Source organism: Phoenix dactylifera, unplaced genomic scaffold, assembly GCF_009389715.1.
Source record: "Phoenix dactylifera cultivar Barhee BC4 unplaced genomic scaffold, palm_55x_up_171113_PBpolish2nd_filt_p 000377F, whole genome shotgun sequence".
Taxonomy (NCBI): Eukaryota; Viridiplantae; Streptophyta; class Magnoliopsida; order Arecales; family Arecaceae; genus Phoenix; species Phoenix dactylifera.
This window is the reverse complement of record NW_024067826.1, coordinates 230,697-247,868: the sequence shown is the minus strand read 5'-3', so window position 1 is coordinate 247,868 and position 17,172 is coordinate 230,697. Positions and strand designations below refer to the sequence as shown.

Genomic DNA, 17,172 nt, shown 5'->3' with positions numbered 1-17,172 from the left:
CTGTGTTGCCGACGGGCAATTGATCGAATCCCTTAATTTAACGAACCCTGTTTATCAAAATAATTAAGGACCCACTGTGTCTGGCTGAAGACAATAAACTTAGCGCTTGTTGGGAGGCAACCCAATTCTCTTAGATTATTTCTTAACATTGAGGACAATGTTAGGTTTAGGTTTGGGGGTATTCATCTTGATTTTCATCAAAAAAAAAGTTAAAAAAAATAATAAAAAAAATCATCTTTTTTAAAAAAAAATTAAAAACATTTTTTTAAAAAAAAATGTGTTTATTTTCATAATAAAAAAATTTATTAAAAAAAAGTTTTGTTAAAAAAAAAAACCTAATTTATATACATTTATGCGAGAATGATAAACACACAAGGTATATAAAATCTAAAAGCCCAATGACTAGTGGGAAGTAATATAAATTTAAGTTCTTTTTATTAAGTCTCTCTTAGGGAGTTGTAAGCTAATTAATACTTTGGAATTTCACTACACACTGGCCGACCCTTCTAAGGTCTAGGCTCGACATTATGTTGATAGTATAGTAGCAACCTTGGACCCTGATGAATCATACTTATCTAATCCAATATAAAGAAAAAAAAAATCAATAAAAATGGATTTAGTCAGGAACATCGAAAAGGGCTACCTATTGTCAAAGATCAAGTGGGCTTGTGATGAGGACTCCAAGCATAAGTCCGTAGGGAAGTCTTGATGCCCGACACCTTATGCCAACTGGTGTGAGAGTTGTCGACTGATTGCTCGTTACACGGAGAAATCACCACAAGAGTAAAAGTGCACAATTTATATATCTTTCTTAAAAGAAAAAGAAAAAAAATGCTGTATTGACCGAAAAGACAATAGTGTGAAAGCCGTCGTTGTAAAAATTCGAGTAAACTGGAATATTACAGATAAAGCCCGTGAGGTACTAAAGTAAACATCCACAACTCTCGAAATCCTGCAGATAAGATGATTTTGAATCAGTGAGTAGGTTCCTTCGACCAATCCTTGGAAACTACTGGTATTAGCAATATTTTGGAGATCCGAACTCTTAGCTTGGGTACGGTTCAAATTTCACCGAGCACTCCAGTATAAATAAGTATTACAACTCCCTAAAAGGAAACTTAATGACTTTAACTTAGATTGCATATTAACCTAGAATTTGGGCTGACTTAGTAAATAAAACCGTGTGTGCTTTAAAATTCTTATCATTTATGTATCTTAGATGATAATAATAATAATAAAAGAGAGTTTTTGAAAATCTTAGCTAGTATGCATTTGGAATTCGATTTTCACTTCATAGATCAATCGATCTAATAAAAAAATAATAAAAAATAAAAAATAAAAAAAAATAATAATAAAAAAAAATGATTTATTGAAGTTTGTGGGTATCTTCACTGAAAACTCTCACGAGACTATAACTCGTCCACTAGGGTAACCTAGGGGTTTAAAGCCATGTTGCATATGGTAAATGCAATCGCGATGCCTGCGAAAGTGAGTTAGAGTTGTTCTTTTCTAATTTTATTTTGCTCAAGGACTAGCAAAACATAGGTTTGGGGGTGTGATAAGTGCTGATTAATCTATAATTTAATATTCTTTTTCCAGCACTTATCAATGTTCTTAAACGGATAACTACTTGTTTTACCATGAAATTGAATAAACAATGAAATAAATTTAAATTATGGTAAGAGGTAAATAATACTTTTCTTAAAACAGACTCTGAATTTGTCTCTCTTCTGGTTATAATCTTTCATGAAAACATATAAGGAGGAGATTGTGTTGACCCGATTTGGTAACCTAATGGAGTTGTAATCAAGCTAAGGCTATAATTAAATGGGTTTTTGGTCCTGATTCGATCGAAAGTTATAATTAATTATGTATGGGGCAAAGGTTTGATTAACCCTTTTTATTAGGTCACGGTCCGGTTTTTAGTCTTGTCTGGTCGAGTTTGATCTGAAGCAGCTTAGCAAGAATTAAATGACAATGGGCACAAGGACAAGTCAACCATCATGACCCACCTCAAACCCAAAGTCAATTCCCAACCAATTCGTTATCTGCCTTCATATAAAATTTATAATAATAATAACTAAAAATTCACGATTCACTGTTCATATAAACAGTGTCCCGTTAAAACACTGTTCATATGAACAGTGTTCCGTAAAAACACTGTTCATGTGAACAGTGTTAGAGAAAAAATAAATAATACATAATAAATAAATAAATAACAATAAAAAAATAATAAAAAAAGGCTTGGCCACTGTTCATCTTCTTCCCCCCTCCCCCGCAGTGCATCCGGGCCGTTCCCCTTCTTTCCGTCGATTCCGCCTCGTCCTCCGCCTGTGACGCAGCCCGCAGCCGAGATCCAGCTTCGCCATCAAGCCGCGTCGAAATCCCGGCGTCTCCCCGTTGATCCCGCGGCCACCCACCGTCCGCAGCGTCCTCCCGACGATCCCGCGACCAAATCCGCCGGCGACCAGTCCTCCGTGATTCCAGCCGGCCGCAATCAGCCGCGTGCCCACCGTGCCCGTGCGGTCGACTCTTCCCAGCAGCGGAAATCCGGCCTCTCCGCCATCACCGACCAGATCCCGCGGCCCCTCTTCCTCGATCTGCATCCCGGCACCACGCCCCGGAATCAGCCGCCGTGATTCCTTCTTCCCTCTCTCTGTGTGCGTCGGACGGCTATAAAAGGAGGGAGGGGGCGTTCGATGGAAGGGAGAGCTCGGTTTGAAGAACAGGGGAACCCCTGTTTCGGTGAAGGAAAGGAAGAAGAAAACCGAGCGGGAGAGATAAAAAAATTATAAAAAAAGGAGAAAGGAGGGGGGAAAGAGAAGAGTTTGTGATATTTTGGGAAGAATGAGAGGTGCTCAATTTCATTTGAAGATGGAAGGTCGTCCGGAAGCCATGCTCGGCTAAACATCTAGTCTAGGGCTGGATGAAGCCCTAGCAATGTATCAGGACAATTGTAGTTCTTACTTTTTTATTATTTTGGAGCTTGTTTAAATTCTTATTTCCAATGAAATATTTCTTCATGATATTTAAATTTTGAGCATGCTAGTTACTAATCATGTTTGCTAAAGTAGTCTAAGATGATCCATGCCTAGGAAGATGAAGTGTGCTGCATCCTAGATTAGCATACTTAGGTAGACACTTCATGCTACACCGAAGATGGATCTTCCTAACACTATGTATGCTTTTATTTTAAAAGGCTTGTAGCCAAAATTGCATGCCTCTCCAAAAGATAAAAATTAAGAACACAATCCTTGATGCAATGCTATGTGGTGGATTCCAAACCCTAGATCTATTTACTTTGATAAAATTTCAATTCGTACTCATAGATTAATTTAGTTAAATCAAGTTAGCAAATCCTTCTTCTTGATTTGTTTTTAAAAGAAAAATAACTTATTCTCCAATCCCTGTGGACCGACACCCGTAATCACTATCCTACAGGATACGTGCTATTGCGTGGTTTATTTTTGAAATTGAAAAGAACCGATCACTTTCCAACTAAACCAACACTGGCGGCATGCTCACACACTCATCCAGGTGTCACCTAGTCAAGGTTAGCAAGCTGCCCTCTACCTTGACCTGCTGAGCTTACCAAGGATCCTTAGTTTCCTGGCTCGCTCGAAACGGGGTGGAAAAGGTGGTAGGTACCGCTATTTTGCCATTTTCAAACTTGAGGAGGTGTAGTCTACAACAATGTAAACCTAGAGGCGATGTAGTTGCAGTAAAATAAAATAAGAGGTGGTGTAAGTGGAAGTCATGCAAAAGTAAAGGACGTGTAAATAGAACAAGGGTAAAGGTAGATGGGGTGTATTTGTTGGCTAAATATATGACTTTCGCTTTGTGGTTTCAAAATATGCAAAGCATTTAAAAATTCCATGGGAACAAAAAGCTTTGGAGTCGTTCTAATGCAAAATTGCCTAAACTACCTCATATAAAGCCATTAATCTAAGTCAAATATATCTAGAGATTACAAAAACTGTTGGGATTCTAGCCTCTAAAAGATCCAACCTTAACAATCCTCGAACTCCAAAACATTCAACCTAGAACAAAATCCTTATTACTCCCAACATTCAAAATTGAGATACCATGAATCAACTATTAACAATAATCCAAGATCCCAACATACAAAATACCAAACACTTGCTCCTTTTGTAGCTTCAAAGCTTGGCCCCGAGCTTCCTATTATGCTACAAGAGCCTCTTAATTATCTTATTGTCCCTCACATTAGAAAACGGATCATACCAATGAAAGTAACCATAATTGTGACTTACCTAGAACACCAAGTTGAGATTATAGATTGAAAGAAAAAATGAGAGAATAAACACATCAATAGGACTAAAATGGTAACATATCTCATACATCACACATCCAAACAAATGTTGGCCAGGATTTGTGCTAGTCTATGATGTGCTCAATAATGCCCTTCTTCCACAATAGTAGAAATCCATGGGTGGAACAAAGAGTAACCGAAACTTTGCTCAAATGCTTCCATGGTCTCTCTCTGCCCCTCCCCTCCCCCTCTTGCCCTAGGGTTTTCTAGGGATGCAACTCGCTTCCCTCTCCCCCTCTTCCTCTTGCCTTAGGCTTTTCTCTGGATGTAGAGAACCCATAGTTATTAGAAATGAATCACATGACGTCACATGATTCACGGAATCCTTGGTGCTAAGACTCCATTCCAAATAACTGATATCAAAAGTGTTTTCATCCTGCAACCACTTTTTGTTATCATACAATAGTCATGTGCCACCACTATTATTACAAATGAATGGCAGGATCATTTTAGAATGATTTGAAAATTTAAAGAGCCATTTAAAAAATTTATAAAGATTAGAGTGGATGAATGAAAATGGCCTAAACTTAAACTATAATTTTTCCTGAGTTAATTTCACCGGGTCAAACATCGGGCTAGATATTGGGTCAAGTCCAGACTTAAGGCTCGAGCCGAGCCGTGATTGGCTAAATACCTACTCGAGCTCAGCTTAAAAATGTCTACAGGCCTTAATTTTAAACCCAGACCTGATCCAAACTGTCTCAGGCTTAACTCATAGCCCGACTCAAAGTCGGCCTGACCTGATGCCCATCGAGCTGGACCCATTTCTGGCCCTTGAGATGACATCAAGTTGAAGGGTTATTAAGAGATTCATGAAATTTGATAGGCTATACTTTGCTTTATGAGCTGAACTCTTAGATGGACTACACTCATGAAACAAGATTGCTTTTATGAATACTCTTGTCTAGCACCATAATGATGTATATATATATATTCTGCTTGTTCCTTGTATACTAATTGCAAACTTTGATTTGGAAACAACAGTCCAAGACTTTCATTAGAGTCCCATTGTTAACACTTTTTTTTTGAGTAACCATTTCATGAGAGGCAGTGTTTTCAAATTTCTTTTTTCTTTTTTTTCTTTCCATGCTTGAATCTTAGGTCAGCAAGCAGTAGACAGATCTTGTGGCTTTGCCATATGTACAGAAACAAGGTATCCTGGAACACAGAAGACAGACCCAAAAACCATTGCTATGGATCTTGTATTGAATGGATCACCTAAGAATAATAACCATATTTTTGTCTGCTTCTGCTGGAAATACTGCATGTCAGGATCACTTAAAAGAAACATAGTTATAATCTGGGTTAAAGAGGGGCACTTCTATGCGTCCAAATTTTTCAGGAAAAATAAACATAATCTTCCAAAAAATCAACTGAAAAAAAATTATATACCCATTCGTGCGTACAAGTTCAAGATATTTTAAGCTGTTCAGAAGGTTCTGCGCATCCTTCTTTTTAATTTTTCTTTTATAATTAAAACTGCAGTGCAATCTGCATCACATGTCGGAGAAAATAGGCCCATACCTTGCTACAGACAAATGCGGAGCCTACTAATGTCTGCAAAAGTCAAGATTTCAGATGAGGAGGGACAAAACTTTAATCAAAAAGAAGAGAGAGAGAAGAGAGAGTTAATGACAAATAACAACACATAAAATGATTAAAACTGTAAACTACTTAATTCATACCAAGACGATGTTTCACGAGGTTATCTCTTAATCTCCCATCTCTCACCACCATTTTTATCAACATTATACAAGTAGGAGGTCAATTTGTTGATGAGATTGGAAATAGATAGTTGCCCCTGACAAACTATCATAATCCTTGATAAAATTGAAATTTTAGGCATGGAAATACAAAGGAAAATAGGTGATAACTACATTAAGCTTGAATAAAGGACGAAGAGTATAACTAAATAAACAATGTAATCAAGAGCAATTATCAGACAGGCAAACCAAACTGTTCAGCATGTTGATGAAATCAGACAGGCAAACCAAACTGTTCAGCAAAATAAGGAACTCTGGAAACACATCAATCTGAGGAAAGAGGGTGCAACCAGATTAATAAGCCTGGCCAGCTGGTCATTTGGGAGAACAAAAAAGGAACGCACATGATTGACAAAACATAAAATAAATGTGAGCCTATTTCCCTTTCATTTGTCATAAAGGAAACCAATGATCACACACATAGGTGGAGCACGTTTCTCTGTACATAATCCAGTTAGCTAGACAAAAGGTGGAAAAGGAAAATTCTACACTTAGAAGCTAATTTTACACCATCCAAATTTAACAACTTCAAGAGGGTGATACATGGAGAGGAAAAATGTAAGAGTTAAAATTTTCATATGAAGTACCTATTCATGTGGCTGTCCTACAAATGCAGTAAATTATGATATGGATGCCCAGTTGAAAACACTTGTTTTAAGACTCCATCATGTATTGAAGTTGTGCTTTGTAGCTTCCATTTTCAACAACAGATCTTTTATATCAGCTTCCATCCTCATCTTCATATTGAAGTACTCAAGGTGTGCCCTTTCAATAACTTGTACTTCTTCAAGTTTTTGTCTACGCGTTTCCTCTGCCTCACCCAATCGTAATTTTGCAATTCGACCAGCATAATCTTCCTCTATTTTAACATTCTTGGCTATTGCTATGCGTTTTAGGCTCTCCGCTTGTTTTCTTGCATCATCAGCACGTTCTTGGTACATTTTTGCCTCAGCCTGCTTGAACTTTATAACACTCTCCAGTTCATCAATAACTGGCTTCTTCTCGATGTTTATTTGTAATTCTGAAACCCTAGTCTGCTGATCTACTCGTTCACGATCTACAGCAGAAAGAAGACCTGCAGTTTCCACATGGGGGACTTTCTCTGGGGAAATGGATGGCACCCATGTTTTTTCTTTGCTTGAACCAGCTATCCCATTGCCTCCTTCAGCCTTGTTTCTAGATGGCTCCTTTGGAAGAGATATTGAAGGACTACTACCGACATTATGCCCACTCTCTGAAATATAAAAATAACAAATGAGAATGGTTATATTTTCTTTTCACATAAATACTATTTCAACAATACAACATTTTAGTATAGTCATAAATGGATTTGTAAGAACATGAGGTCTCCAGTGTTCAAAGAAGCAGAGTAAAAGTTTAGATCAAAGTGCAATACTGACTAAGTACAGTTACTTTATAAGATCATGATCATACTTAAATAGACACTTAACCTATTAGGTGAAACTAAAATTCAAGGAGTTAAAAAAGAAGCACTCACTTTTCAGATTTCTTATCAATTTGACACTTAGATATAGCACTGTTTTACACCTAAAATTATTAATGCATTATTGCATCTCCAATTTATTCCAGTAATTGGCACTTGCTATCACATAAAAAGGGTCAAGTCTAACATTATATCAATATATGGTAGTTGATCTAGCTAATCATGAACGCACACAAGAATGAAATGTATGCATGCATGCATGCATGCATGCACAGCACACTTCTCCATGCATGCAAACTAATAGACGCACATGCCCCCATCTACCTGCCTGCATGCATGCAAACATATACCGATCTATGACGGACCATATGAAATAACAACATTTGTTCAAATGAATAATTTCATGTGGATCACATCCTCACACTCAGATCATGATAAATATCCAACTGAGTGACTACAATCCTCAAGTTTTGGCTCAACTGGTCAACATTAACAACTACTGATAATGGTTAGTAGAAGGTGAAAGTCAACAGTAAACAACAAGGAGGACTTTCTTCAATGTCAAGGTGTGGTAACTTCTTCAGGAGCCACAATTAGGGAACATCCATCTTTGGAACAAAAAGTTGCTTACATGTTGGAAAGCAAAAACATGCCATGTTTGGCAATTCTATTTTTCGCCCCTCAATTAAGATGTTTGGAAGGAAAAGTCCTTAGCTAATTGGGAAAGGGGAGGCTGCAGGAGATGATTCATGTAAGGGCCTGAGGAAGTAGCTTTGCAAAAGAAATTGGAGCAAGGAAGCACCTAGGAAGCTCTGCAAGAGCAGTATTCCAAGGAAATTCTAAAGTGGGTTTGCCACCCTAGGTAAAAGATTCTGAATAGGAAGGCAGTGCCATCCCGAATTGCCCGATTTGGGGTGTACCAAACCGTCATGAGGGCGGACTAGCCCGGTTCTGCCCCTCGATTCAAAAAATCCAACAAGGGACAGAGGGAGGGAGAATGAGGGAGAGGGAAGGTGGGGAGAGAGACGCCTAGAGAGATAGAGGAAGGGGCGGAAGCCCTCATCTCGATGGGACTTCCTCTATTTTATTTCAAAATAGGGACGGTTTACTGTACCATCAAACAAGAAGTACAAGTCCTAATACTAGTACAACGAACCTTGCTGAATACTAAGAATTAGAAAATCCTCAAAGGAAAAATATGGCTTGATTAAACACAAAATGTACTTTGCAGATGTTGTAATTGGACAATAATTTGATTTTGTCAGAAAATTCCTACTTGGATCATTTTTGGGTGCAGTAACCCCATATTATCCCTTAGTGACTTCAAACCTAGTCGACTTCCTCCCATGTTTAATATCATAATACTGGACTTACTACGACATCAGAGACTTGCTTAAGAATAACTAATTCTTCCACTGTTATCTAGTCGTCCATTTGTCTAGGATAACCAGATCCTTCAATCAAACACAATATGCCTGCAGTCAGCACTAGAAGTGTGGTATGATCAAGATTTGAAGTTCGAATAAAATCAATCTGTTCGACTGATGAGGGGTAGTTTTGCTAGAATTGAGACTAAAATAACTCTTGAACACTTAGTTTCAATCAGTTTCCATGATTTGGGCCAGTTCCAATAATTTTGCTGGTTTTGACCTATTTTGGCCAAAACCAACCAAAACTGATGCGATGTTTACAGAATTTGGTCATATTACATTCCTTCAAATATAATTAGTTAATAAGTTATAATTTGGATCATTTTTCATTTATTTTTGAGTTTCAAGAAGAAATCCTTACTCATGGATGGTAAATCTAGGCATCGAAGAGTATCTTCTCAAGATTAAACATTTCCTTATGGAAGAGTTTTTTTGGGTCAACAAAGTTTGTTGAGGGTGCAAAGAAGAGAAGAGGTATGTAGTAAACAGATCCCCTTGAGTAGTGGGGTAAGATTTAAGGTTGGGCTATTACAACATAAATATGAAATGCTTTAGACAATATTATCTGATCCATACTTTAGATTAGTTTCCCGTAATTGATAAGATGGTAAGAATTTCATATTAGCTTGTTATTTTATTGTATATTTAATTATAAAGATACTTTATTATTACGTGTTTGATAATTGTCTTATTACCAAAAAATTGAAATGTGTCATAATTTTTTAATACTTTTCCAAGATATTGTGATAATTTAACAAATTCACGGTTTTGGCCTAAAAACACCAACACTGCAAATCCATAGGTTAAAATTATTTGATTTATGTTTCCTTCACTTCCTATATTTCTCTCGTCTTTCCTGACTTATTCAACTTTTTACTAATTTATTGGCAGAAACTCCAAAACTCAAGCAAAAAACTACTATACCAAAATTCAGCAGGCCATGCTGATAACAAAATAAATGAACTTTGGGTGTGACACATGGTATGGGCTATATGAGGAAATCCTTAAAGAGTAAAAGAATCCAAGACCTAAACAATCGATAATTATACCCAAGCTCATTGTCATGTACCGGTGCTAGATTATGAAGTTTCTCTATGGTTGGATATATCCTTAAATCCTCCGTCACTTCTTTATTCAACCTTTTTTTACCATTAGCATATTTTAGCTTTTTAACGAAGAAATCCTCTACTGTCACCTACCTTTTAAATTTTATAATAATTACAAATATATTAGTCAATTTGATGCATCCTTTTTGTCCTCTTAATACAAATTAAAGCAGTCCTTGCTTAAAAAATAAACTGGTGATAAAACATCATTTCAATTATTTATAATGCTAGATAAATAGTCACGCTAGAACTTATTCTCACGAGCATTCATACAAACAAGTTCTAAGGAAATGACCATATATTTATATGTCACACCATAAGTAAGAATGTAGAATAATGATATATACAATTTAAAGAAAAAGGTAGGAAAGGCACTTCACAAACTATAAATATATATCATGATATAGAAGGTAACTGGAGGTAGATTTATTTATGCATTTCATGGATTAAGACCTCCTGTATCACACATGTCTATCAGGTCAAACATGGGCAGGCAATAGGACATAAAGAATATATTTTGGTAGGTTATCCACGCACTTTATTTATGAAAATATCCTCTATGGCATATGTCTATTTTTGTCCATGAGACCAACAGACGTAGGCAGGTTCACCTATAACTTCAAATGACCACAAGCCTGCTGCCATTAGTGTCCACGCACCAAATGAGATCCACATATTGCTCAGAACTCAGAGGACATAAGGAGTCATCAAGCAAAAAGATTTCTAAAGCATTAGCTGTAAGGCTTGAAGAAATGCATATGTTTGATGAATGCATGAAATGGTGATTTTTGCAGCAACAGCAAGGTCAGGCATACATTTCATGTAATAAAGATCAAATTGGAAAAATAGTATTCCAAAACAGGTTGAAGCAGACCACCTTAAAGATTTCAAGATGGGTAATTGGTCAAATATTGTAGGAGCTCAAATGGAGATTGTAATTTTTTTGTCATGTCCTTGCATAAAGAACATAACCATTACTGGTATCTTTTGCTCCTTCGAGCAACTAATGTAAGCCTGCAATCACAATATTCCTATTAGGGTATCGCCAAAACCGAATGACAATATTGCCTCCATGTGTTGGATTGGTATGATTTGAGATGTGCACCTTTTATTGTTTGAAATTATCAAATAAGGCACTTAATTAACTTCCAGAGACAGCAAAATGACTACATTATGCAAAATATATTACCCCTCATAAGTTTATTCTATCAGATTACCTAAGGTGTACTCTTCAGCATAAGGTGTATTCCACAGCTCACACTGAACATTTTGCCTCCATCCACTGTATCAGCATTGCATCGTCGAAGCTAAATGCTAATAGCCCTTAATCCAGCATTGAATCTATAGTGGATTGCTTAGAGATGAAAACGGAGAGGTAATGTTGATGTGCACAGGTCCAGCTAACTCTTCTCTTCATATTTCTCATTTGAGTTGTTTCATACTTATCAAGGGGAAGCTTGTTATCAACAGACAGTATTAAAATGTGGACTTTGGGCACTAAGACAGCTGTAGAATGGATTAATAGGTGGGAACAGCTATGTAGCCTACTTTCAGAATTATGTACATACATGGCTGCATTAGGTGATTTTCAAATCATGCATACTTGGTGGGAGGAGAATAAAGTTGCAAATATTTGGCAAATGACACTTCACCTACTACACTATTGAAAGATGAAGTTCCCACATATCCATCACTATGTATACTTTATATAGATCTCAACTGTATTAACAAAGAAGATACGACCGGAAGTATACCAAAGATCAGTCAGACACTTGGACTATTTCTAGTCTATTTACCAAAAAATATTTACCTTTCAGAAAACACATTGTGCACTTTTATTTCATTGAACTTAACAGAAGTAAAATTTGATTCACCTATAACAATAAAATGGTCCAGTTTATTTAAAAATGAAATACTGTTATACATGGGGATATAACAATCATTTTCACACAAGCAAAACCACCAATGCTCAAGTGCTAGCAAAAAAAAAAAAGTATCCAAGCCGAACCCAATGACTATTTTAGACAAGAAAGGGGCACTCCACGAAATCTAAAGGGCTTGACAAATACGAGACCTACCTATCTGGTTATGCAGCTCAAGCTATGTAATTATGAAGCAAGCCTCCAAAAACTCCTGGATTTAGATAGAATGGAAGATACTAAACATGAACTAGCTTTGAAGCTTAAAAAAAGGATGACTCTGTTGGGGCCAACTCTATCAACATGAATAAAAAAGAAATTGCAGCCCTTCAGATGTTATCTTAAACTTAAAATCCAGAAGACTTACCCAAGTTACCTTTGATTATCTGAGTAAGAACCCATAGAAGTGAAACTTTGCACCACAGGAACTTAACCTAGTGTTTACCTTACTGAACCGTACTGAATTTATGGCCAAGTCATCTCTGGCAGGAGAGGATCTTGTCATTAAAATGTAACATCAGTGGGCATGCAGTGAAAACTACCAACAAGAAAAGTTTCACCAAAACTAACAACCAGAAATATCGACATAGTGGGCATGCTTCTAGGTTGTCATTTTGTTTAACTGCAGTACAAGTAGGATATTGCGTTAGAAGGCCATAAACCAGATGAGAGGCAACAAACAGTAGAGATTAGTGAGTACATAATAAACACATAAACATGTCCAGATGTCCAGCATTTATAAAATAATATGGTAAATCGCAATAAGCTCAAGACTTTATGTTGCAGCTACCAAATAGCTTACCAGAAAGAAATGTCATTACATAATTGATAACTTCAGAATAATTGACTTTATCTTCCAGTCTCACCAGCATCTGCTCAGCTACATCATGCAATTTTCTACCCCTCACATCATTACTCGCAGAAAAGATCCTCCTTACGTACTGAAGTTCCTTGGCAAGAGTTTCTTCTTTCCAGTCCTTGGCACATGTTTTAAAAACTTCCTTCACAAATCCAAACATCTCAGAACGATGGTCACAAGCAACGCAGTGAAACTGCATCTCAGTTATCTCTTGTGCTCCTGAAGAACTTCGGCCATTTCTAATATAAGAATCATGCAGCCCACATTCTGTGTGGCACCAGTGGAGGCAGATATCACAGCCCACCCAGCTACAGGTATTAGATGCATTGTCAAACTTGGAGCACACAAGACACATGCATGCACTGCAGAAGCCATTTTTCTGCACACAAATCTTGCAGTCACAATCATCCACAGGTAACATACTCTGGCAAGCGAGATTGCGGCACTTCATATTCAAAAAGATCTCAACAAAATCAGATGATGGAATGTTAATCACCCTCCGAATGAAATCTGGAATACCTGTTTTTATAGCCACCAAGATCTCTAGCAGGATACGAGGGCATTTCGACAGTGTTTCCATAGTCAGGTCAGGCCTCCTCTGAAGAGCCTCCTGAAATGCATGTATCTGCCCACTTTTATCTGCACTAGTAATCATCTCACAAATGGTTTCTCTTAGGGATGCTATGGAGTGCTCTGTCATTCCTTGAAGCATCCTGCCCATTAGATGTAACGGTTCTCCCACAATTTTGGAGACAATGCTCTCAATGACACCAGAACCATTAAGGGCAAGGTGTTCACCTTCCTGTTGCTCACTCCTAAAAAGGCTACTGCTGCTTCTCTCTCTTGTGAGAGCCCTCTTATCCTTTCTGTGTTCTGACCTAGAATTGTGAGAGCCATGCCTATGTGCAGAGGACAACTCTCTTGGAAAACTTGACTGCTGTGAGAGGCCATTCTGCTTCACTTGATGCTGCCTGTTCAAAGAACTTAGTGAATTCTGTGAAGCATTACCATTCAGAAGCATTCTCTGGAAGAGTGGCACAGCTCCTCCCTTCCGTTTAGTCTCATTCGAAGCCTGAGCATGCCATATGTTACCATTAGAAACCTGATCCATTCCTTGAACTATAGGATGGCTACCAACTGACTGTTCATAATTATCCATTGAATTCTGTGTGAGAGAACAACTAGGATTATGAACAAATGGCTGAGAACTCGTGAATGATATTGAAGTTGTAAACCCATCAGAGTTTGCTTGCAAAGAGGATGGCAAAGACTGGATGCTTATTCCATGGCTAGGAGGATCAGGTTTTGGGTTTGGATGTTTCAATGTATGATCTGACAAAACACCTGGCAAGCTAAGAGAAAGATCAAGAGGCTCCATTTTGAGCTTGTCATCTTTATGCTTGCCCATAACCACCCCACCACAATGTATTTTCTCTGGTCGACTAACATCAGAATGGAAGACCAGCTCAAAGCCCCTTCTGTTGGGACCTTCCATGGCATCATCATCTTCAACAGAATTTGCTTTGCTAGATATAGAAATTGCTATGCTTTTGCCCTTGTCCTTGTAATTCTCCTTCAGCTTGTCTGTCATCAGCTCCAGAGTTACTTCATCCTGGATACTCTCCCCAATAACTTTCTTACTCGAATCAAACATGCCAAGAACACCTTCAGGTGCTTCCTCAAGATCGATATCTCTTCCTTTCTGCACAACCTCAAGGTTTCTGACTGCCTCTTCTTTCTTTCTGTCCTCAGTTTCAGCTACCACCCCTTGTCTTTCTCCCTTATCCTCCTCCGTTCCATTTTTTGGAGGAGAGAAAATAGAAGAAATTGCTCCTTTCCCTTCCCCTTCCATTTTGCCCACCTGCTCTGAATCAAAGCCTTCAATTTCCAGGCCCTGGGAAGGTAAGGAAATGTCTTCCTGAAGGAGTCTTTGTTCCTCTCTACATAATCTACCTTCTACTTTATGATCATCAACGTTGTTCGCTTTTCCTTCTCCTCCTCCCTCCTCGCTTTTCTTCTCTTCAACTTCCTTAACCGAGTCATGCTGGTTATCTAGAGCCTGCTCGGCTACATTTACTTCATCCATTGCCTCAGCCGCATTAACTTCATCGATTGGCACTTCAGTTGCCTTCCCTTCTTCCTTTCCATCACTATCAACCCCAGCATCAAACTCTTTCTTGTTTTCACTAGCTACGATTTCTTTCTTCTCCGACAAACTAGTACATTCAGATTCTCTATCCATACAATTTTCTGATTCAATTTGAACTGGCATCTTTGTATCATGGGAAGATTCAACAACAGGCTCAGCTTCTGGTTCTGGATCTGGTTCGAGCTCTCCCTCTTCCATCTCACTACTGCTGCAGCTCTCTGTGTGTGGCTTCCCTGCCTTTGCTATCTCATTTGTCCTAGACTGCTCCCCACTCGAGGACCTCGCCTTCCCTCCACGATCTTCCTGTGGAGGGGCATGGTTTCCTCCTCTCCCCGCCGAATCCGAATCCATAGCTGGCGATCTCCTCTCCTCATCAGCCGCAGCGTCCCTCTCCTTCCCACTGGTCAATCTCCGCCACGACGAACCGCTGCTCCCCTCCCGCCGTGAGCGGTCCCTCTCCGCTCTGAACCCCTTCGGAAACTCCCTCCTCAGCCCGGAGAAGCTCTCCAAGCGGTGCAGTCGGTCACTGCCATACAACCCCCGCGGAGAGGGCGAGACCTGCATCGGCCGGTCGCCGGTGTCCCGGTACCGATCAAACGCCTTCCGCCGATCAAATCCGACTACTTCATGATCGAACCTCTTCCGACGAGACCTGAACGACTCCCGATCATCATCCAGAGCTCGATCATACGACGACAACGACGAGCTTTTCCGCAAACTGTCAGTCTTCGAATAGAACCGGCGATGCGAGGACGATCGCTCAGGATCCTGATCCCGTCTCTGCCAGTCCTTGAAAACCCCCTTCTCCCCGACGTCCTCGTCGGCGTCTTCAACGTACGATCTCAGCCTCTTCATTGCTTATGCAATATATGTATCCCTACAAACCTACGAAGAAGAGGTACCTTTTAAGATCGTGGCAGAGCTTGCTCGCCGGAAAGCTAAGGTCCTCAAAACCCTAAATTTCCTCAGGAAAAGGTGAACGGGCGAGGAATTTGAGACCCTAGTAAGGGCGGAGGCCGGTAAGAAGTCGATAGGAAGAAGGCGGTCGACGGAGATGAGCGGCGGGTAGCGGCGGAGGGAGGGAATTTCCGGCGGCGGAGGTGAGGGAGACGCCGGAATCTCCCATAGAAGAAGAGAGGCGAGCTCGTTCGGGTTGGATGGAGAGAGTCTATCGCTAGAAAGACGTGTCATAGAGGGCTCCATTTTCTTCTCCTCATCCCTGTCAGTCAACGCAGTTATTAATCACCAGACGATATTAAATTAACTTCGTACTACGTGGCCCGTAGCCCATCAAGCGGTTTCTTTTAATCTCATCCGTCCAATTCATGCAGCATAAGACCAACGGTCCAGATGACGCCCCTTACCCGTTTTACAGTGAAAGAGTCATGCGCCGGCTTTCGTGCGCCCACGTGAGAGGGGCGGTGCGAGGGGGTTGTGCGTGCCTGCGGAGTGGCACCAGGAAGATGGTAGTGGGAATTTTACGCGGAGTTCTGAACACAAAATAACAGAGAGAGCAAATAAATATTTAACACGTGTATCTTGAGTGATGAGTCGCCTAAATTGCTTACGTTCGGATTACTATTGGATTATGGATACTCCGTCGAAGGATAGATGACACTGATGAGTTTTGTGGCCATCTTCCCTTTCCAACGTGTGTTCTTTTTTTTAATCGCTGACAGCTTTTGTTTGACGCGTCGAGACCATGGAAACCTGACATTTGACTCTCCTGCTATCTTTTTTTTAATAATTTAATTGATGTTCATTTCCCCTTTTGATGTTAAAGAAGAACGGATCAGTTGATTTAAGAGAGTTGACGACTGGGATTCCAGCTCGATGACCTGTGTTTCCCTCCGTACTATACTGTATGGGAGTTGGCCACATTGGGTGTCTCGTCAAGTAATTGCACGTTGGGCTGGACCACACACGCTAAAATCTAGGAGGAGAGGACATATACAAGTTGACCCCAGTCGGCTTCCTTTGGAAAAGGAATAATCGGGCTTTATCCCTGCCTATCCCTAGGATATATGGTAAGGAGATAACAGGTATAGGGTATCCATCAAACTCGCCATGAAACTGTCATCAAGCCCTCCTTTTTTTCATAGGCTATATAAATGGGATGTTATAAGCAATATTAGAAAACTACGACAAAACAAAGTAATTTATGTATTAAGA

At 39.3% G+C, this 17,172-nt stretch overlaps 1 protein-coding gene across 3 annotated transcripts; it reads right to left on the bottom strand.

Annotated features, from left to right (window-relative positions):
• Positions 1 to 6,441: 6,441 nt before the first annotated feature.
• LOC103715858 (protein OBERON 4-like) lies at positions 6,442 to 16,207 on the bottom strand. Of its 3 annotated transcripts, none has more exons than XM_008803624.3 (3): positions 12,795 to 16,206; positions 12,438 to 12,614; positions 7,196 to 7,327 (listed from the first exon to the last, which is right to left on the bottom strand). In XM_008803624.3, exons 1-2 carry the CDS (start codon positions 15,853 to 15,855, stop codon positions 12,469 to 12,471), a joined length of 3,207 nt encoding a protein of 1,068 aa, XP_008801846.1. In that variant the 5' UTR covers positions 15,856 to 16,206; the 3' UTR covers positions 7,196 to 7,327; positions 12,438 to 12,468. The 3 variants fall into 3 exon arrangements, 2 of the variants coding, with proteins under 2 accessions (XP_008801845.1, XP_008801846.1); XR_003387324.2 differs by having other exon boundaries at positions 7,198 to 7,327; positions 12,360 to 12,614; positions 12,795 to 16,207; XM_008803623.3 differs by lacking the exon at positions 12,438 to 12,614 and having other exon boundaries at positions 6,442 to 7,327; positions 12,795 to 16,199.
• Between the last annotated feature and the right edge of the window lie 965 nt (positions 16,208 to 17,172).